This window comes from Condylura cristata, unplaced genomic scaffold (genome assembly GCF_000260355.1).
Source record: "Condylura cristata isolate star-nosed mole 26May11 unplaced genomic scaffold, ConCri1.0 scaffold00023, whole genome shotgun sequence".
NCBI lineage: Eukaryota > Metazoa > Chordata > Mammalia > Eulipotyphla > Talpidae > Condylura > Condylura cristata.
Genome location: NW_004567124.1, coordinates 18,960,740 through 18,984,466, shown reverse-complemented (window position 1 = coordinate 18,984,466; position 23,727 = coordinate 18,960,740). Strand labels below are relative to the sequence as shown.

The following is a 23,727-nucleotide window of genomic DNA, read 5'->3' as shown; positions in this document are numbered from 1 at the left end:
AGAAAAATATCGGATGGTTTCACTCATAGCAGGAGTATAATGGACCAGGCGAGAAAATAACAGAAATAATGAACAACCATATACCAGAGACATGTTGTGGGGGTGGAGTGGGGAATGGGATCAAAAACGGGGGTGGGGGAGAAGGGAGAGAAATATATGGGACTATGGTGGTGGCACACGGGTGATTTGGTGATGGGAAACCTGTGGGGATTACAATCGAGATGGAAAAAAAGAACAACCATATACCAGAGACATGTTGTGGGGGTGGAGTGGGGAATGGGATCAAAAACGGGGGTGGGGGGGAAGGGAGAGAAATATATGGGACTATGGTGGTGGCACACGGGTGATTTGGTGATGGGAAACCAAATCGAGATGGAAAAAAATAATGTGCAAAATGATGTACAATCGAGGGGATTACAATCAAGATGGAAAAAAATAATGTGCAAAATGATGTAAAAATAAACTTTTGTAATAATTTAAAAAATTAAAAAAAAAAACCAACCCTTGAATGCTGACCATAGATCTGAGGCATGGGGTAAGGGAAGGAGAGAATAATGAATTGTGGTGGACTAACAGTGCTTCAGTGGTGGGAGAGCATTTGTAACCAAAAATATTATCAAGGATAAATGGTACTGCATTAAATTTTAAAAAAAAAAGAAAAGAAAAAAACAATTTTGGCATTTGGTAAAGCCAGTGCAGACTTGACATCTTGCAGGTAACTCTACAAAGCACAGGAAGCTTTTTTTTTTTTTTTTGTCTGAAAGTAAAGTAGCTTCCTGTAGACTCTAAGCAAAATGAACAAAACAGAATTTGATCCTTCCATGTTGCAGTATAAGCCAATGGAGTAGTTTAAATTAATTCAAATCCTTAGACCTTAAAATAGTCTGTAGAGGATTTAAGAGAGTCACAATGGAACGTTCAGCGTTTTGTTGTATAATAGCAGAAAAAGGGACAAATGTTCAGAGTTAGCATAATCAGACTTTGTAGTGTTTTCTGCCTGAATCCTCAAAGAGTGGGGCTTGGGATTCCACCCATTCTGTGGCAAAACAAGCAACATGGGAATAAGTTGCTATTGCTTTGGAAAGAACATTCAAAAAATCTAGTTGTTCCTTGGGAGTACAACAACTGTGTTTCTTTAGATGATGTGTTAAAAGACATTTAAAAACTGTAGCTGGGTACATTTTAGCTCTACAGATAAACAAATGGACATCATAGAAATACCCCACCAAAATTAACCATTCAAAAGTAAATTCTGAAATTTTATGCTAAGGTGGCACATGTCACTAATTTATTCTTTTACCTACTCAAGACTAGTAGAAGTTTTGGAAGAAAGCCTTCATTCCTCTAACAAGAAAGACCTTCCTCTAGCTCTCAGACTTTAGGACTAAGTAATTCAAATCCCCAGACGTGCTTTTTTCACACAAATCCAGATTATAGCTATTGTTTTTATTTGGTAAGAGAAAAACCTCACAGTTAGATTCATCAATAGCAACAGGTAGAGAATTCTAGCCTCTATTTTTATCTTGATATCTTTGCTATGTAGTAAATCACACACAGTTGTAGGGAGAAGGAAAATACTGTGTCAAGTATCAGAAGACCTGGGTTTGGACTTTGGTTCTGCTCCAACATAACTCCACAATCCTGATTATACCATCTCATTTAGGAAAGAAATTCAGCCATAACTGTTTCATGAGATTGCTGGAGACATACATGAGATAAAACATGTGGAAGCACTTAAAAGAAATGTAAAAATGTAAAATGCTATCTAAAGGTAAGGTGGTGGATATGGAGCAGAAATTCAAAAATTAATCCTCTAATCCTCTTCCTTTATTGAGCAGCACATATTTGATGAGCAAATGAAGGTACAGAAAAGCCACGTCTCCAAGATCACATAGCTGTTTCACAGGGCCTGAGCTCAATAGTGTGAAGCCTGATTAGACCATTCCAGACAGTTTTTTTGTTGACCACGGCAGGGAGCACATTAAATGGGGAGAAAATACTAACCAGGGAATCTAGCCTTGGTTTCTGAAAAACAAATTTTCAAATCATTAAATGAAAACGTACCAATGCACTTCAAAGAAAGAGTCTACACAGAATAGTCTTCCTTCAGGAGGACATATGAAATTGCACATGTACAGATGGCAAGGCACTGTGAGCATTTATTATTCATTTAGAACAACATAAAAGGAGAGCTATAAAAGCTGACCATGGCTTTTCTGGCAAAGAGTAGGATTTACTACAGACGTTATAATTGGATACAAGCATGAGAGGTCCTCAGAATCAAAGATGAGCCAGTAGGATACAGTTTAAATAGAGCCCATTCTGACCACAGCTTCAGAAGGCCCAGAGCAATTTGTGGTGTTGTGGCCACATGCCACTACTTCAAGTCAATTTCCCACAACTTGACATTTCAATTTCCTGACCACTATCCAAAACAAGGGTGGATTTTGTGCATTAAACTTCCCTTGATTCATCATAGCTAGAACTTGGGAAAGAAAGAAAAAGGAGCTTGTAAAAATTAGTGAGGATTTAGAGTTGGTGATTTTGTGTATTGTTAAAATACTGGTGATGAGGAATGTCAAACAACCAAGACCTATCTTGGCTCCAGTGTCTTTTGAATTGTCTGCCTTACTCTTCATAGGATTAGAACCAAGAATGACTCAGGTACAGATCCCAGGCCAATTTCCAAGCTTTATCACACACACATAAACACAGAAAGATTTATATACTTGTATTATACAAAAGAGATACCATTTAATGTGGGTTTGTAAGACCAAATGTAAAAATGACATCAAGTTGTAGTGGGAGTTATGCATCATGCATCATATTTAACAGTGGACGAGCACCCCAGCTATATCTTAATTCATTTATGTACTCAAAGTTAGTAACAGTGGGAAAATGATATTCCTTAAGCCCTTATTAATACAATGTTTTAGGCATTCTTCTAAGAGCTTTATCGACATTTTATTACTCTTCACACAATCCTATTAAGTTTCCCATTTTTTAAATGAGTAAACTGAGGCACTGGGAGCTAAAGTAACGTGACCAAAGTTATGGAATTAGTAAGTGGTAGAACAGTATCTGAATCTGGTATCTGGAGCCAGACTAGTAACAAGAGACATCATCCTTATAGATCTCCCCAAATATTACATCTCTTACCCAACATCAACACAATTCTACTGATCAACTTGTATGAGATTATACTGTAGTCTACATACCCCAAAGAAAAACATTCCTACAAAACTGAATTGAATAAAGAACATAAAATACACTTTATTATAATTTGAAAATGTAAACATTAAACAAATTAAACAGTTTAGTTGCTTCATTTGTAACAGATGTAGTGGATTATAAACAGTACAAGATGTCTATTGTATTGTTTTAACATGAAAATCAACAAAAATGATTTCACAAAACAAAGAATTTTGATGCAATGACTAAAATATAAACTCTCATCTTACCTCACATATAATGAAATGGGTACAACTGTGTTGAGAATAATAATATATGACCAGAATGTTAAGACTCCTGAGATCACAGAGTCCCTTCTCTGGAGGAAAATGCTGAATTTGTCCCCGACTTTAGTCTCCCAGATTGAGTTTCCTATTGCAGGAATAATCCCCAAGCATACAAGAAACCCAAAAATCTGAAATGAGAATGTAAGATTGGTTAAAGTTAACTAGAACCCAAAACTAGACATATCAATGCAATCCAATTACACTCCTAACACAAATAAATTGACATTTGAAAAGCAAATTATGCAAAGTTCTCCTTACCTGTCAGTAATCATATGAGTAAAATTTAACATTCTTATGTCAAAGAACTTAGCTAAGTATTTTACATACAATTTCTCCCTTAACTCTCTCACTGACTGAAATAGGAATAACTATTTTCACACTTCACATGTCAAAACAAAAAAAGTAAAATGGAAGTAGAGAAACACTATATAACTACTCTGTGGTCACAATACTAATAATTTGAAATCATGAATGTGCATATTTAAATGACTTGAGTCAAGAAGAGTATATATCTTGGTTTGTTACACTCCAGCCCAGCTTACATCTATTATCTAATATGTGATATTGTGTTTCTTCCCTTCACCTTCCAAATTATGCCTTGTTTGAATCATGATGTATGTGATCACCCCAGGCAAAAAGCTGAAATAGTTTTATAGAACTAATTCAGTCTCTATCAAGTCAAGTCTCAGCTTGCTAAACAATCCTTACTTCAGATCAACCAAAAAGATGAAAGATTTCATGACATATACATTTTCCTTTTGAGATTAAAAAATATAGAGAGCAGTGCCCTCCCTGGTGGCACAGCTGGTAAATGTAGCACTAAGAAGCTAAAGCCACTTCAGCATGAGCTCAATCCCTGCCCCGGGAGGTGACCCACATGGCATGGCAGATCTCTCCTGACACTGCTCCCCTCAGCAGTGTACTTCATCAGTCAGCCTGTTCTGCTCCCCACTCTGTCTTTGGTGAAGCCTCTTACCACCCATGCACCTCTGGCCTGTACCCCAGTTCTGTATGCATAAATAAATAAATCTTAAAAAAAATAGAGCAGTCTAAAACCTGGTAGCTGACTCCTACTTTATGATTAATATTAGTATTAGAAAACAGACACTGTGAAGGTAAAACAAGTAGAAAAATAGCAAGGGTGTCCCTAAGGAGCCCAGAACCCCAGCCCAGGGAAGGAAGGACACACACTCAGGGTGTGTGTAAGACCTGAGCCAGCCACAATGCTCTGCAGATGTCCCTAAGTGTCACCATGAGTGAGGAGCAGAGCAACCACTGCAGAGGAGCAGTGGGGCGAGAGAACAGGAACACACTTCCCTCCTACTTGGTTTTTATACAGAAAAAAAAAAAGAATATTCATAAATTTTCAGATTGCTTTATCCTTTCTTCTCTAATAAATAAAATAGGCACATAAGAAGACAAAGTTGGGAGATTCTGGTTTAAAGTATTTCAGAAAATTGTGTGAGGGAGAAAAGTAGACTTGTAAATCCCCAAAATACTAACAATTTTATACTATACCCTTTCAACAACTGATACTCTAAGTATATTGAACTGAACTACATTAGCAGCACTCACATTAGTGATACTAATTTAAGGATAGATTTGTCTCTCATATCTTCAATAGATCATCCTATTTTCTAGTACATAAAGCTGGGACAATCTCTGCTTCACACTGGTAATTTTACTCTTGGTAGATAAACATACAATCCCCATGCAAGTCTACAAATGGGTTCACATCTACTGGGCATGTCCCTTTGCCCCATGAACTCTTTCCCAAGAGAACAGGTGAAGCTGGAGGAAAGCTCACACCTGGGGGTGATTCTGGTAATATAACACAGAGTCCAGTCATTATTTTGTGTCTAATGGTGTTTGTTTCTTTCTTCCCTTTTTCAGAGATCCACTATTATATGTCAGTTAAGAAAATACCTATTTACTTCAAACTCTGCTTTTACTGAGCCTGTGGTTGGCAAGTAGGGAAACATAGCTCTGAGTCACTGTCTTCAAAGTTAACCCCCATATAAGGTGAGGCTATACATTTGGACAAAAAGTCTGGTAACAATCAGATTGCTATCAGGAGGTGACAAGATTAACTGATAAGGATGGGATGCAATCAATACCTGAGTGGTTTTTGGTAAACAAGTGGTAAATTATTAAATATAATTGTTACACTTTCAGAGGAAATACGAACATGGAATAGGAGGCTTAGACATTTTCATGAAGGAGAAAATGTGGCTTGAACTTCAAATAATTCATCAGCAAAATCAGGTTACATAATTTTCAGGGCCTACTATAAATGCAGGAACCCTGTTCAGAAGTGTTAATTCCATAGAGCAAGACATATCTGTAAGTCAAATGTGAGGCACTTCTTTTTCACTTATGAACATTGTATCCACCTATGAAGCCAATGCTCCCCATGAACTATGTAGAGAGGAAATGAGCAAAGAAAAATAAGACCTAAAAAGACCCCAAAACTGACTTTTAAATTATGCTTTGTTTTTCAAGGGGAAAAAAAAATCCCTCAACTATTGAAAACATAGAAATCCCTCAACTATGTGGAATTTACTATACTTTGAAATATAAGCACTAAGCTATTTCTTGTGAGAAATTCTAACAATGGTTGAGACATGGACACAAGTTACAAACACCCCAAACACAAACATTACAGAGAATTTTACAGATTTCTGAAAGAAAAATTTTAGAATAAGAGTGAGTACTGATATTGCCTAATTTTTTAACTTACCCACAATACTAGAGTATGCAGCAACTTGTCAATGTTTGTCCTTTTAAGCTTTGTTTTACCACTGTTCTGCATTAGTTTGGTGTCAGGACCTGCAAAAGAAAAGAATTAATAACTTTGAAATGGATTATTTTATTTATTATTATTATTTTGATTATTTTGATTTATACTTAGATCAAATATTCCTGAAAGGAAAAAATAGGTTAATATGATTTTTAAATATTAAAATTTTTATTAAAAGCAAAGACAATTAAGTTATACATTTTCACAATTGGTGGTTTACAGCACTCTTGGAAACTGTTCTCTTTAGAATAACAGAAATCCAGAAAAAACTTGTAGCTGAAAGGTTGATTAACACTATTTTTCAAAAATCTGTGTATGAACATGCTTCATGCTTGTAGTTTGAAGCAGTTAAAGATGAACTTAATAAAAGTGAGGAATAACTTAAAATGATAAAAAGAATGCAATAAGTACAATGTAAACCATTAAGGTCAAAATGAAAAGTTACTACTAGAAATCAAATTTGGGATCTACTTCCCAAAAATATTTGAGGTACCTTTAGTAAAGAAGCTAGAGTAATTGCAAAATATATTAACAAATAATTTAAAACTTTAATATATACCACACACTGTATAGAATATATACTATTTATTAGGACAATAATTACTTTAAGGCTTGTATTAGACAATTAAGATAAATGCATTATTTCATTATCTACTTACTTAATTTCCTGTTCAAAGAATTCTGAGATTATTAACTATTTTAGAGGTAGGTTATTAAATGATTAACAATGAAGAGGATGGGGACATATTGTTAAGAAAAATTCCTTGAGGACAGAGAAGATGCTCAATAGAAACACCTAAGCTTTAATTGTATATGACTTTTTACTGTCTCTTCTCACACTGATTTCCTATAAATATTTAATATAGGAGAAGAGGGGAAATGAAAGAAAGGTGAGGAGGGAGGCACACATGAAATTATAAGTAATTCTGAAAATCAAAAGACTTCTATTTACCTAAAAGACAAATTGAATTGGGGAACAATAAAATATATGATTGGGGTCTTGTAACAGTTCATAGCCTTGAGTTGGAAATTGTACTCAAGTCTATCATTCCCAGCCACAGCTAGATAAAGGAAACCACCCACAGTTTCTCAAAATCAGTTATTAAAATCATATGGACATTGAGGGTGGGAAATGTTTCTTTTATAATAAAGATCACAATGAGCATTAGATAAAGTTTGTGACTGCTAGATGATAAAATATTGAGAGTTCTATGCTAAAAACATACTTTTGTGAAGCATCCAAACACATACACCAGCAAATTACTCCCTTAGAGGACTTTTTAAACATTTATTTAGCTATTTCTATAGATGCTTATACACAAATCTTTCTCCTCATAGATACAGATTTTGAAATTTTTCTATATTCAACAGTCCCTATTTCCTTATCACTGCTTCATCTCTTGACCTAGTTTCTGAGTCAATCATTCCACCAAATCTGGTGTATTCAGTATCCTCCACACCTTCTCTCATGTCTCTGAAACCTCTGACACTGTTAACTATTCTATCCTTTTGATGCATACTCTTCCCTTAGCTTCTGTGTTGCAATGTTCTCCTAATTTTCCTTCTACCTCTTAGTTAGCTTCTTTATATCCCATGAAGCTCACCCCTCTCTATCCAGTCACTAAATACTGGAATTCAATATTTGGTGATCTTCTCTTCTCTCTCAATCCAACCACTCTTGGAAATCTCACTTAAGACCATAGTTCCAAGAACCATCTGCAGGGCAAATGTATATCTCCTGTTCTCCATGCTTCTCTGAGCTCTAAACACATACATTTTAAACCCATTTATTTAATTCCTATGTGACATCTCCACCTGGATCTTTCTAAACCCTCAAGTTGCACCTGTTTGCCCCAGCTTGTGACCTTCCTCCAATGTTCTTTACCTTTGTGACTGGTCCCACTGTCAGCCCATGTATGAAAGCTGGGAGAAACCAGAGAGCCTCCATGACTTCCCCCCACCCCATCCAAAGTGCCATCATCTCTCAACTGTCTACAATAAAAGCACAATAACTGTCTCTTTGCTTCTAATCTGCCACTAATTCCATTCAATAATTTTTCTCCTTTCCCACGTCCTTCCCAATCATATACTCTTTCCAAAATCTGCTGTCCATTTTCTACCTTAACAATATAGGCAAGAGTAGAGCTATCAAATTTCACACATGCATACACATCACCTGTTTGGAAAATTTGCAACTGCATTCCAAAGCTCTTAGGCTAAAGATCAAAATTCTGGATATAGAACGCAAAGTCTTGCATGGCCCAGCTCCCATCCATGTCTCCAGTGACATATCCATCTCTCTCTCCTCCGTGGTAACAAATAATTGTCTAATGACTTAATTAATCAGCATTAATTAGGCAATGTGTATATATACTTTTTTGTTTCAGCTAATATTTAAAACTGGAAAAAATATTTTTATCCTTACTTCACTAAAAATTAAACCAAGGTTAAAGAACTCTAATAATTTGCCTGAGATTTATTCTTTAGTAAGTGTGAAAGCCAGAATTTGAACCTACACATACCTAAGTCTAAAGTCCAAGTCTAAAGTTCCTACTAGTATAGTTTTAATATTTTTTAAAACATATGAAATAGTTCATTTCCTGAAATCATAAATGTGTATTAAATACTGACTCTTAAGAGTTTAACAAAAAAAAAATAGATGATGCATTGGACAAGAATAATTGAAGGGAAATTTATTCATAAAAATTCACAAAATTGTGGGTGTAGCTAAGGGAAAGCAAAGGGTTAGTGCTGTAATCAGGGACTTAGCAGCAATCAAGAAGTTTTTTCACATAAGCCAGAGGGAGGGAGAAAGGGAAGGATGTAGTTACTGTATACTAAAGAACAGATATATGTAGAGTTTGTATCCTTTAGGGGAAGACTGCCCTTTTGCTGAGCCAGTCTGAAGTGACCATACAAGGAAGCAGCCTGGAAAAATACCTTCATCTCAATCTACATTTCCCTTTCATTTCTTCCCATGGAGTCCCAATAACAGAATCCACTTAGAAATCAAAGTTCAAGGAAACCTATTAATGAAAACCACACAAGTCAGCTTTCCAAGGCCGACAGAAGAGTAGGAAGGAAGGAGAGAAGATTTACGAGGCACATGGAAGATATCCAGCACAAAAGCCTAGTTACCACCAAGATGGTGCTGACTCCCATGGACTCTGTAAATGAATGAGACTTCTACCCTCAGAAATAAGGCTTTCTTCTTTCTTGCGCACAAAGGAAATGTTACTACCAGGGAGGTATGACCTAGCTAATATACATCAGACCCTCATAAATTATAGATTTGTAAATTAAACCATGTCTGTGTCAACTACATTCCTTGCACAATCCTTAATGGTAGATCAACTATAGTTCTTACACAATCCTTCATGGTAGGTCAACTATAATCCTTGCACAATCCTTAATGGTAAGTATAAACACAGAAAGAAAATTAATTCATTTTGGATAACTTTCATAACAGCTAGTTGTTCACTTGGAACTAGTTCTCCAAAGTAAATGTCTCAAGACTAAGGGGATTTGAAACACCCATCTGTTCAAATCGGACATTCACAAAACCAACCACTAATTCCTCTGCCTAGTCTTATTCTAGGTAAGCTTTCTATTAACATTTGTGCCCAAACTAAAATCAACATAGGCATGGTCCACTTTACACATATCTGCCTCCTGCAGGTCCTGGCAAGTGAACCTGCAGGCTACATCACCAAAGAAGAGAGTGTCCCCCTCATGCCCCTTGCCAAGATCCAGAGAGTGTTAACTCACAGCCTGTGGAGTAGGCAATAAACTCTGAATAGATGATGAAGGAAGGGAGAAGCAAAGAAGAAAGGAAAACACCACTTGTCAAACATCTTCCATATGCATTATCTCATTGAGTCTTTACAATGGAACTCTAATGGACTCATTATTATCCCCATATTACAGTCAAGAAACTACAGTTTAGAAAGTTTAAATAACCAAGACTTAATATCCTACAGCTGGTAAACAAATCTGAAGCCAGATTGGCCTAATATAAATTTGTGCACTTTCTATTATACTTCCTTGGAGGGAGACCTTTCAACATACTATCCTACTTCTTTTCCATGTAGGAAAATGGGACCATTTTCCCATTAGCCAATCTGATGAAGAAAAACTTGGCCCCTGAGTGGCCCACAGCATCTGTCCTAGCAAAACATGCTATCATCAAACCATAGGCCTGACTTAGTCATTTCAAATAAGATCACACATATGCAAACAAAATTTTGGGCTACTGCCTATTCCTAGGATGATGCACCCTATTTCTTTGATGACAGGGAACAAACAAGGAAGATACTGCCTATCACAGGACTTTCAAGTAAATTCTCTTTCACTAAATTGAAAGGTAAAGGTAGGTTGATGTATTAGTTAGTTCTCTTTTTCTCAATGCAAGAAAGAAGCAAGTAAGGAACTACATGATCCTAGGTTTACTTCTCTGATTAAAGCATCTGATGAGAGAATTGTGGAATCAGATTGACCTTAGATAAAAGCACATATACAGTCACATTTCTAGGGATTCCCCAAGTCCTTACAATGGCAATGCCCCAAAGCAGCCAGAGACTTGCTAACACCCACAGCTGAGAGTGTTTAAGAGGAATTGGAGGACTTTTCTAGGCTTGGAACATTTTTCAGTCTTTAATGAACACTTTGTTGTTGTTGAGGAAAATCAGTTAAGAAAAACATTCCCGTTTTGATTGCACATATAGTCAACGAGCCCAAAACACATCTTAATTTGGTGTCACAATAAACAGGATTTTTAAAAATCAAGGGCTGGCAATTGGAGCCATGAGTACAATTTGAGTAGCTGTATGAAATGGTGCTACTGTAAGTTTCCTTAGCAAGAGAGTGTCCCCTTGGACCTGCAGAGATAAAGGTGGCCATTGTCTCCTTTCCTGTTCTGGTCTTCCCAGGATTCACGATCCTATTAACAAACAGTAGAAAAAGCTATCAAGTGTAAACAGGAACTACAAAAAGGTTTAAAGGCTGCCGGACCTTTGCAAATTACAAAATTAATAGCAGAAGTGGGGATATTTTCTTTCATACTCTTCCCCTACTTTAAGGACAGGTAGATCAGTTCAGACAATAATGGGGATGATTGAGATGGGACTAAAACACACAGACACACACACACACACAGAAAACAAGCAGTAGGTATTTAGTCCCTACAGGTAATTAAGGAAAAAACATCTTGAAGGAGAAGTTGATGATATTAGATGTTCCTCAAAAAGTGGGGCCACACAGGCTTTTTTTTTTTTTTTTTTTTAGCAATGGTGTCATCGCCTGATGCCCTGCCCACAGCAAACACCCAGAGTAGGCCCTCACCCAAATCTGTGTACCTCCAGAGCCCCAGACTCTGCTGATACATATTTCAGGAAAGGCTCTCCCAAAACTGACCCTGGGCCATCAGGTGTACCTGCAAAAATAACCATTCCGAAACACCAGCTGGTGTTTCTCAGGACACAGCCCCTCAGGATCATCTTCTCATTGTTGAGGTTGTGCTTGCTGTCCTTCCAAGAGAGGACACCCGTGAATTTATGTAATTTGTTGTTTGGTGCCTCGCAGACAACAATCCCTGTAAAACAGAAATGAACAAAGAACCAAAATTCATAATGACTCAATTTGAAATCTCAAGTCCACAGCATCGTGTTACTACCAACTTGTAAAACACAGTATATTTTTCTCTCTCTTTGAGACAGCTCTGGACGTAAATCTGTAGTTCACCTGCTAGGGGAAAAGCAGCCAGGACACAAGGATGGGAATCCATCGAGTGTTCTCAGCCATACCTTTCTGCAATGTCCCAAGAAGAGCAGAAACCTCAAGCATCATGGGATGTTTTCACCTTAAATGAAATCACTTTTCACTCCTGGAGGTTGAAACAAATGATTTTTGCATAGACAGGATGGTCCTAGAATTATTTTTCATCTGTCTCTTTTGGTTTCATGTGAACTTTTACTCAGTCAATGTGGCACAGACCTCCGGTTTCACAACCACAATCAGGTCTTCTAAGCTCATACTCAGAATTTCAGGGGTCCTACTCTAGTGCACCCTGAAGAAACCTGGGCCTTGTTTGCCACATGTGCCTGAGAATGCGTGTGATTCTTTTCAGCTGTTCCATGCTTCTTATCTTGATTAGATTCAGAGTTCAGGGGACTCTCAAAGGCTCCACATAACCTGCCCCAAACTGGCCAGAAGATGTTTCAAGTTTTTTGTTGAGTTTTTTTTCTTTAAATGCCAAGCCCATTCCAAACCAAGAGCATACCCATTCCAAATCAATGAATCAATTCGTTCCATTATTTCAATAAGAAAATGCACTTTCAGGGTGGGGGTTTTCTTGATAGAAAAAGAAACCAGAAATAATCTCATATGAATCCATTACAAAATGTAACTATTAGATTAGGATACATTTGCACAGCAAAGGTCAGGGTTAAATTTTTATAAATAATGAGTGACTGAAAGACAGAGGGAAACAAGGAAAAGAGAGAGAGAGGAATGAAAAGCAAGGTTGTTAGTAGATCCAAGCAGGGATCAAGGCAGAGTCAGAGGTCAAATAATCTACAAAATTCTCTTTCAAAAACAGTAAGTATACATTTATATAATTAGTAGTCAAAGGCTGGAAAGTAAAAAGTGGCATTTGGGAAATAAAGAGAGAAAGCATGGCTTTAGCTTTGACGGAAAGGGAAAGAGAACAGGTCAGCCTGGACAACCTCTGTACCTCTGTATCACACCCCTGCACCACTCCCCAAGCACCTTCCAAACTTCAAGATGGGCAGGGGCTCCCGTCCTTCCAGGATGCTGCCTTTCTTCTAACTTTAGACACAGGTAACAGCAAGCAGTTTCACATGGCCTGAACATCCCTGACCAACCAGATTACTGACTTTACAAGACTTGCACAAAAAAAAAAAAAAAAAAAAAACAAGAACAAACAAAACTGTGTAAGGAATGAGGGCCTCAAGCCCTAGGAGATCTTTTCCAACCTCCTCCTCCCTTTCTCTGGTTTAACAAAATTACCACCTCAAGACCCCCTCCTGGGTTACTCTTTAGCAGGTTCCCAGATATCACTGCTAAGTGAGAATACTGACAAGAGGATGTGGATGAGGCCAAAGCACCTATAAAAGGTTACTTTTATACAACTGGAAAGTGGCTAAATTCTGATATAGCCTATCACTGATAGTAAAAGGTAAATTAAAACAGATTCAACTGGGCCAAGTTGTTTGGAAATTATGTTGCGGAAGAGATTTTTTTCTTAAATTGCAAGAATTTAGTATGTGTTTGTCTTGACAAATAACATTCACTCCTGAATTACACAGAACCTGGGGTTGAGTATCACCAATAAAACCTACATAAAATAATAGGTTGACAGCAACCCTTACAGCTTATTCTAGTTTCTTGACCCAAGACTCAATTTCTCAGGCTTCAGACTTGGCAAGTAGGGGGAAAAAAATGTGTTTTGGGCAAAAACAACATGATACACACTCCCTGCCAATAGGAATATAAAAAACAGGCTCATTTGATCATTTTTTATTGTCGCAAGCAAAGACTGACATGTAGGCAAATACAGCCTTGAACATGTTGATTTGCTCCTCCCTGGCCCCAAGGCTTATCCACTCTGGCCTGACACCAAGGGTGTGGTTTTAGACAGGAACAGGCAAGAAGGCCAAGGGGTTCTGCCTCAGTTCTTGGAGGCCAAACCCCGATTCAGCCTTTGTCGACGAGTGTGATCCCAGTGTCTTAAGTGCTAAATAGAAGGCCCCGTCAAAACAAAATGGCAGGAACAAAGCCAAGCTACATTTTTTTTAATCTTCAGAAGTACTCAGCTTCCCCTTCCTTAACATTGTTAGTATAAAACACAAGTGTCCCAATTTCTTTTCTGCCGCTTTCCAAAGCGGTAAACAAGGCCCTCTGCAGAGAGCACTGTATTCATATCTGTGTCCCCACAAACCACCATACTGTTTACATAGCAGGATCTTAGGAAATATGTCAGAGAGATGGATGGGAAAGTTTTCGGATGACTTCAAGAGAATGCTGGGAGATGAGTATTAGTGAAGATCTAAGATGAATTAAAGAAATGGGTATATGTCCACGGTTATAGTGGTAAATGGGATTATAATAAAGGGCTTATGTTGGCCTAACTCTAAGGGGCTGCAACTAGAACTGAGAACACTGAATAAAGGTGGAAACCCTAAAGCACCTTAGAAACAACCATAAAGATATAAAGTAGACTAGAGAAAATACTTCGGTCATTTTTCCTTTTGTAGATTGTACAGGGAAGAGAGAGGCAGTAAACAGCTTGACAATGAATGAAGAAAAATGAGATGGCATCTCAGATGGTTATTCACTAAAAACATTTAGTTCACAAAGCCATCTTTAGTGGGCAATGAAAGAACTAAGAAAAATATCATATCATGGCAATATTTTTACTAAAATATAATCAAACTAGCTAGAATCCCTCCCTTTTGTTTGCTCCTTTGAGGAAAACAGATGTGAAAGCAGATTGCAATTCATACAGTTTACAAGAACCCAAATACTCTACCCCCATACACAACAAATCTCTGAAATGTACAAGATTTCATCTGGATCTTCCTTAGCACTCTAAATTCAGCTGTATATTTGACTAATTACAAGATTCATAACCCTTCTCAAACTGAAATATTAGTATTAACCTTAACATGAAAATTTGTAGTGTATCATGAAAATGGGACCCAGTATTCAGTAGTCCATGATTTTCATGATCTGTTAGCGTTCTTTATGTATTTAATCATTAACAATACTTCCTGTCTATCTAACTTGAAACCTGTCAATTAAAAAAAAAATGATCTATTGGATAAGACATCCTTACTGCTTTTCAAGAGCTTCTCCAGTCAAGCACATTTTGGTTTAAAAGACTGGTTTAGAAATATAGCCCTGGCAATTGTGATCATATAGGTTTCATTAAGAAGAGGGTTCACCTTCATATTATCCAAGGTTTCTTTTCTCCTCAACCATCAAGCCTCAGCCACCCATCATCACCACTATAATGACCACATCAACACCAGGAGTAAAGAGAGAAGCAATTCTTCCTGTCCTTACATGGAATTGATGTCCTGTACAGATACATTAGCTATACATTCACCTATGTCCAGGTAAAGGGGAACCCTTCTGGTAAGTTAAAAAAAAAGTCACAAGATGCTAACCAAGTACTTTTGTTTTCTTTTTAACCAAAAAGAGATGCTTGCTTTTCTGTGCTTTAATTACACACATGCTATTCTTTAGAAAGGACCACAAAATACACAAAGATTCCTGAAATAGTCAACCTTTTCCTGGTTCAGAATTCAGTATTAACAGTCATACAAAATATGTAAACTTGTCATAAGTTGCAAAAAACAGATCTCAGTCCAGTCAGTAACAATATGCAAAAAGAAAAAAAAAGATTCTTGGCCCTCCCTGGTGGTGCAGCGGGTTAAAGCACTGCACTGAGAATCTAAAGCCACTTCAGCATGAGTTCGATTCCCGCCTGCCCCGGAGGTGACCACATGGTGTGGCAGACCTCTCCTGACCCACCCGCTGCTCCCCTCAGCAGTGTACCTCCTCGATCTGCCTGTTCTGCTCCCCACTCTGTCTCTGGTGAAGCCTCTCACCTCCCCTGAGCCTCTGGCCTGTACCCCAGTTCTGGATGCACAAATAAATAAATCTTAAAAAAAAAAAAAAAAGCCTGAAAAAAAAAAAAGGAAAAAAAAAGATTCTTAAACACATTCGAACAATTTACATCCGGGACTTTCCTCAAACTTGAGCATGTCTAGTTTTCAAATGAATTAATCGACAACTATTTTCAGTTACTTATTTTAAAAACTCTGATTCTGGTAAGATTTTAACATGAAAAACCAAGACCTACTATTTTTATATTTATTATAGTATCGAATCAAATATATTATAGTATCAAATCATAACTTTCTTACAAAATTTGCCACATTACATATCAATTTTTTTCTGATGTCCAAAATTTAAAAATGTTTACATGAGAACTTTTCAAATAAGTGGGTTTACCTACCAGAACTCAACACTATTTTGCATGTACTAGTCTCTCTGGTCAGCGACTCTATAAATTCTTGTCAGGGATTCTGACATTCAAGATGACTGAGACCATTGCTACTTTTAAAAATGCTGTCACCTGAGTCCTGGATGGCTTTCATCTCTGGTGATTAATTTTGCACCTGGAGGTTTACAGTATCCATAAAATGTTTTTCCTACCTGACCAGAACTAAGCTGTCATGATAATGCCCTAACTCACCATAACTGCTTTTTGCTCATGGTTTAGAGTCCCTAGAGTCCTCTCATAAGGTAGATTTTACCAATAGCCCCATGTTCATACTCTGGCTCCTGTATTTAGTAACCATATAACATTGGATTGAGAAAGTCATTCAACTTATATGGGTCTTAGATTCCTTGCCTATAGGTTAGAGATAACAACAATCTCTTCCACCCATGACTGTAAAGATTTGATAAGACAAAATGTACAATTACTTTCTATAGTGCCTGGTACATAGTAAATACTTTGTATATCAACCACATTGAAGGCCTATGAATTTCAGACTTTTACCTAAATAAAGACATTTTTGGAAAGAACACTGAGATGATTGTTCCCTCTGCTATAAACTCTTTGAAAACAAAGCCTTGAAACCAACTTACTAATCACTATATCCTCGAGCTTAGCAAAGCCCTTGGCATTGTGTTCAATATTCATTTGCTGTATTCAGTATTCATTTTTGGCTGTTGATGTCCCCCTTGTAGAGTCCCCAAAAGATCTCTCCAGGGATAGGAATGGGAACCTCAGATCTATATATACATAGAACACGCTCTTAGAATGGACACTTATGTTACTAGCACAGAAAACTGTAGTTTGGTGCTTAAGAACGAATTCAGGCAAGTCTCAGAAGAAAAACCACAGGGTAACTAGAAGCAAAAATAATGTCATACCCAGATTTTCCCAGAAGTCACAAGCTACAAGATAATCTTAGTACAGGCAGAGCACGAGAGAGGCAGTGCCTCCTTGCCTCCCACATCTGCCTCATCTGCTAACCTTGCCATGGTGAGGAAGGGCAAGTGTAAACAACGCTGGGACCACACTTGTAATTAAATGAAGGATGCAATATCTGGTTTTAATTCCCATGACTCAAGCAAGTGTTTTCTGGTCACCATAGGAAAACCTGATATCTGTTGCCACCCCATTATGACAGAAGTAAACAGGGAAGACAAAAAGGGAAGGTAGGTAAAAATGGGGGTAAGGGGTAAGAAAATCAAAATAATTCTGAGAATACATGTGGAGATCTTTTCTAATTCCACATATATATGCTGTTGCATCTTGTTCTTATGAAGAAATTGAAACTGATTAATATGGAGTGATAAAAACATGAAAGTAGAGAAGAACAGAAAAAGACACATGTATGTGAGAACACTAAGTAAGTCACCATAGGAGAAAGGGATGGAAAATAGCAAAAAGAAAACAAAAAAAGACTTGCTTGAGAAGATTTGGTGCAATGGGATAGAAAATGTGTGTGTATACATATGTGTGTACGTAGTGTGTGGTCTGTGAGTGCGTGTGTCAGACAGAGAAGTTGAAATGAAAGCCAGTGAACTAGGACTTGGTAAGAGAGTTGAAGAAAAGCTGAAAACTATAGAAAAGCAAGAGTGATTGTGGGGAGGATTAAGTATCTGTTAACTGTCCCAATTCTTTCAAATACTTTTCCACACCACATCTTGCATCACCCTTTCAGTCTTTAAATTTGGCTGCCAATAGGGAAAATCTAATTTGTATATTATATTAACTTTATTCCTCCTTAATCCTTCTAGTCATTCTTCAGATGCTTTCTTGAAAACAGGAAATCATATTTTAATTAAACTAACTTCACAAAACATTATAGTGTCTTCAACTTTAAGGTAAATTGAAATTCAACCCAAGATTTATGAATGAAAGAGTAAATGTAGCAGAAATTTGATTTTGGGCCCACTAATATACCAGCCTCATGAATTTGACATTACATGTTCTCTGAAAAGTGACCACAGTTTAAGTGTAAATGATTGAAAAGAGGTCTATCTTAACTTTATTTGGAAAAACAATTACACATTAGAGATTTAGTAAGTTACCTATGCTGTGTAAAGCAAATTCAGACCTCCCCCTAATAAATAATAAATAGTAATGTACTGAAAAAATAAATTTTATAAGATACTTTAAATGACTACTTTTATATATAAACAAGTTTTTTACCCTTTCAGAAAAGCTCATCTGTAATAAAGGAATGGTTTTAGATGAGGAAGTGTTCTCTGGCAGCACTACTTGGATTGGTTTAAATCTTGGACTTGTGTGTTTTTATCTTTAGAAAATCCTAAAGAAAAGGCATTAAAAAACCACTATACCCGACGGTCCCTTTTCCAGCCACCTGCCCACTAGGAGCAGGGGCCCAACACTCTTGCTTTGCCCTACCAGACCCATCAGGAAGCTCTGCCTCACCACAATGTTTCACACTCCATTCCCTATCTCTTTATCTAGGATCTGGTGCAGAACCTACTCCCCTCCCTATGGCACTGGCAAGTTTTCATTCATTCAACAAGTATTTATAGAGTGCCACTGTGTGTTAAGCAGTGTGCTAGGAGCTTGGTGTCTCTCAGGGAGCAAAGCAAAGATTGCTGTGCAGCTTACATTGCAACATGAAGAGATGGACAATAGATAATAAAGGTAGGAAATTGGTAAGTTACAGAATAGACCAAATGGTGATAGGTGCTATGAAAAGAAAATGTCAGTCAGTGTAGGGTGCTTGAGCATATGAGGGGGATATATTCCTTTTGTTCCATATAAGAAATCTACCTATTGCAGCCTGGAGTTTTCTACATTCTTCTATTAGGCATTGACCTAATTCCTAAAGGGTATGGGAGAGACAACTATTACTCAGCAAATACCTATACTTGTTATTTCCCAGGCTCTCTTGTAAGTAGGTCAGTCCATGTGACTCATGCTGTTAAAGAAATGTGTGAGGAAAAAATGTGTCTCTTTCTTCTCATTTTTACTCTCAGGTGTGCTGTCCTGAGAGGCCATGGCTACCTGATGTAGCAGGCCACCAGACCCACCACAGAATGTAATGTGGACAAGAATTCAGCTGTCACTGTTAATATCATTAATATTTCAAGGATGTGTGTGACTAATTCATGGCCCACGTTCTTGGGGCAAGTATCTACAAATTATAGCAATCACTTTCTGCTTTGTAATGTTAAATAAAACTAAAAAATATGAATTTTTCCTTCCTCACAGATTGATAAAGGGATAGCCAATGATTCTGCCAGGAAAGAAATGAGTAAAGATAAATTATATCTAGGTTGCCCTTTTGGGACTCCATAAATATTCTATGAGGTATTTTAAGCAAGTATTATGATTTATGGGCACAATTTACTTTTCTTGGATTCACATAACAGTAAAATTCATTGAAAAAAAATTACTTAGTAGAAAATATGCAATTTGTTCGAAGCTAATCAAAATATTTTTGGGCCATTCAAAGTTTCCTGGCTGTGCTGCTGACTTAAATTTCAAACTGGAGAACTTTTTTGTGTAAACATTTGCTTATAAACTGGAAGATTCATCCTGAACACTGCTATCTTTAAGACATTACACTACACAGGATGAGAGATATGGAAATACAGGAGGCAGGACCACTTTCTCTGTAAAGTTTGCAGTCTAGGGTTTGCTCTTTTGTTATGTAAACCAAGAATGAACAAGAATGAATGGATGGTTAAATGTAGAGCTAGAAATAAGAGTGGTCTGTATTCATCCTCAGCAAACTTGCACCAGGCTCCAGAGAGGCCAAGGTCGGGCAAGAGAAATGTATTGTGGAACAAGAGGGGATGTGATTCAAACAAGAGAAAACAAGGGTCAACTAAACCGTGAACTGATAAAGCCCTTTTCTCCTTGGTAAACTTTTTACTCTTGAGCATGAGAAGAGATTACAAGCTTTGCTGCCTGGAGAATTTTACATCTTTCCACCAAATTAACACACACACACAAACACACACACACAAATTGGCTTTCAGATGGACTTAGTGTGTTGCATTATTTTTTAGCATAGAGCTGTTTGTTTGTCTGTTTTAAGTACTTACCATCAAACTTTGCAAGTCTGTTCATTTCTTCTCCGAGTTCGGAGGTAACTGATAGTGCATGACGGACTTTAATGTTGGTTTCCCTGTGAAATTAATTAACATGACATGAATTTTTACATGGAACAGTCCAACAACATCTTGCACAAAGCAATCACGCGGGTGTAGCACATGCAAAATCCAACACAAGACATTCAAGAAACTTCCTTTAAATGTCATTCGCACCTCTCACACTCTCTCAGGAAAGCAGGCGAGACTTTGCAGGCTCCTAAGAGTTGGCGCTCTACCCACAACACATCTGTATAACAACACAGTGATCTGTTTTGTTATTTAAAAGAACAGAGAACATAATAAATATGGTTTCATTCGAACTTACTCAGACATCACGCATGAGTTAGAAAACACATGAGGAATGGCAACACAGATGCCAGTAAAGGAGGCCTTTATCACTCCAGAGTCTACTATCTTTTCATGGGTTTTACTGGCAAAAGACAGTCATGGCTAATTTCACAGTAACTGAAATTTAAGTGGGAAAATGAAGGCAGCTTTCTTTTTCTTGGAGAATGAAGCCAAGAATCCCATGAATCTACGATGATACACCCAGAGACGAAAACAGTGGGTCATAGTGAACTTGGTCATCAGCTTCCAGGCAGTTATACACATATATTGGACAGATGGCTCTCTGGCATTCATGAACTGGGAGCAGTAAAGATTCCATGACCATCATTCATGTCTTGGATTTAAGGGCTTACCATGCCTGTTCTCATGCCTGCTTCTCTTTTACTGTTGTTGAATAGCAAATGTCTTATGTCAGAGTTCTTTCTTCTCTGAAAATTTTAGTAGTAAGTTCATTAAGTCAACAAAGATCATGGATACTTATCACCCCTAATACTCATTGCTGCCTAAGAAAATTACTGTTCTCTGAGGGAAACAAGTGATAGGTTAAAAAGTAATATTAAATATCACTGTGTGGAAGTACATGTCAACCCATGAAATAATTGAGTTTAGAGATGCAAGATGCAAGCAGCTGAGAGGGCATTTGATACAAGCTTCATATAAATGAGTTTCACAATAGTATTAGGGCAACATGAACCCAACTCAGGAAATATTCATTCCCATGTAGGTCAAATAGCTTTCATCAGAAAACATTAAGATGGATGAGATTACTTTGTTAAAATAAATGTCATTGAGAGATACCACCTCACACCAGTGAGAATGGCACTTCTTAAAACAACTAGCAATGACAAATGTTGGCAAGGATGTAGAAAAAAAGGGACTCTCCTGCACTGCTGGTGGGAATGAAAACTGGTACAACCACTATTGAAAGCTGTTTGGAGGTTTCTCAAACTGCTAACAATGGGGCTTCCATATGATCCAGCAATCCCACTTGTAGGTATCTACCCAAAAGACACAAAAACTCTGATTCCAAAAGATACTTGCACCCCCATGTTCATTATTGCTTTATTTACAATAGGAAAGACATGAAATCAACCCAAATGCCCCAAAGTGGAGGACTGGATTAAAAAGATGTGGTACATATACACAATGGAATATTACTCAGCAACCAAAAAGAAAATAAACACATGCCTTTTGCAGCAACATGGATGGGGCTGGAAAAGATCATGCTTAGTGAAAAATACTGGATGGTTTCACTCATAGCAGGAGTATAACGGACCAGGCAAGAAAATAACAATATAATGAACAGCTATATACCAAAGACATTTTATGGGGGTGGAGTTTTTAGGGCAATGGAATCAAAAACAGTGAGGGGAGGAAAATGCACTGGACTATGGTGATGGCACATGGGTGATTTGATGTTGGGAAGCCCAAGAGGATTACAACTGAGATGGGAAAATGTACAAAATGATGTAAAAATAAACTATTATATTAACTATTATTAACTATTATATATAAACTATTATAAATCTCATTGATTCAAGTCTATCAGTTCCTAAGGGGAAAAAGTCAGTAGAATTTCAGAGAATCAAGAAGAACTTCACAGCTGAGGCAGAAATTAAGCTGAATTTGATGGGTAAGAATGAAAGAAGTGTTGCTGATACTGAAGAAACAATGTCTATTTAAATACACTTTTCAATAATTGAAACTGTCAGTCACACTAATCAGGGTAAACAGTTTTCACTCATTCATGCTCCTCTATATACCATGTAGGTTACAGTTTAACTTTTTAAGATATATTCTCTTTAGATTCTCTCCAATATCTCACTTCCACCCTCAAATATGAAAATTAGAGTGGAAAATAGTCACAAAAATATCTTATTGATTATATATAATCCTAATGAATACCTTCATTTTTGGGCCTATTCTTATTTACCTCAGTATCTAGTTAATCAGCATAATTATTTCAGCCTAAAAAAGTATATAGAAAGAACCTACGTGCCATTTACTCAGTTTTCCCAAAAGCAACATCTTGCAAAACTATATACAATATTATAGGTAACCTATTGACATGGAAACAGTCACACACAACATTTTCCATCACCACAAGGATAACTCGAGTTGTCCCTTATAGTCATACTCACTTCCCTGTCCCTGCTCTTCTTTCATTCTATCTTTAATTCCTGGAAAACCACTAATCTGTTCCACAGTTCTTTAGTCTTGGCATTCAAAAAAAAAAAAATGTTATAATGGCCCTTCCTGGTGGCACAGCGGGTTAAAGCACAGCACAAAGAGGCTTGAGCCACTTCCGCATGAGTTCGGTCCCGCCTGCCTGCCGGGGAGGAGATCCACATGGCTGGGCAGACCTCTCCTGACACACCCGCTGCTCCCCTCAGCAGTGTACTTGTCAATCTGCCTGTTCTGTACCCTGCTCTGTCCCTGGTGAGTCCTCTCACCCTCCGCATCTCTGGCCTGTACCCCAGTTCTGTATGCATAAATAAATATTTTTTAAAAGTTATAAAAACAGAATCATAGTATATAATCTTTGCAGATTTTTTTTTAAGATTTATTTATTTATTTATTTATCCCCACCTCTGAGGTGGGGATCAAACTCATGATGAAGTGGCTTTAGCTTCTCAGTGCTATGCTTTAACCCGCTGGGCCACCAGGGAGGGCCCTGGAGATTTTTTTTTAACTCAAAATCGTTATCTCATGATTCATTCAGGTTTTTGCATGTATCAATTGGTTCATTCCTTTTTATTGCTCAGTAATGTTTCATGATATGGATGTACTACAGTATGCCAACCATTCACTTGTTGAAGATCCTATAAGTTACAAAGAAAACTGACCTAAGCATTTATGTACTATATATATATATATATA

At 37.3% G+C, this 23,727-nt stretch overlaps 1 protein-coding gene across 3 annotated transcripts in view; it reads right to left on the bottom strand.

Moving 5' to 3' along the window:
• The window catches only part of ATP8B4 (ATPase, class I, type 8B, member 4), a 223,415-nt gene that overhangs the window by 89,007 nt on the left and 110,681 nt on the right, over nt 1-23,727 (bottom strand). For all 3 annotated transcript variants that reach the window (XM_012728821.1, XM_012728823.1, XM_012728824.1), the window contains exons 9-12: nt 20,452-20,534; nt 11,750-11,908; nt 6,259-6,347; nt 3,462-3,646 (exon numbers count right to left, since the gene is read on the bottom strand). In XM_012728821.1, coding sequence (XP_012584275.1) covers nt 3,462-3,646; nt 6,259-6,347; nt 11,750-11,908; nt 20,452-20,534 — 516 coding nt within the window. The remainder of the gene's footprint in view (nt 1-3,461; nt 3,647-6,258; nt 6,348-11,749; nt 11,909-20,451; nt 20,535-23,727) is intronic.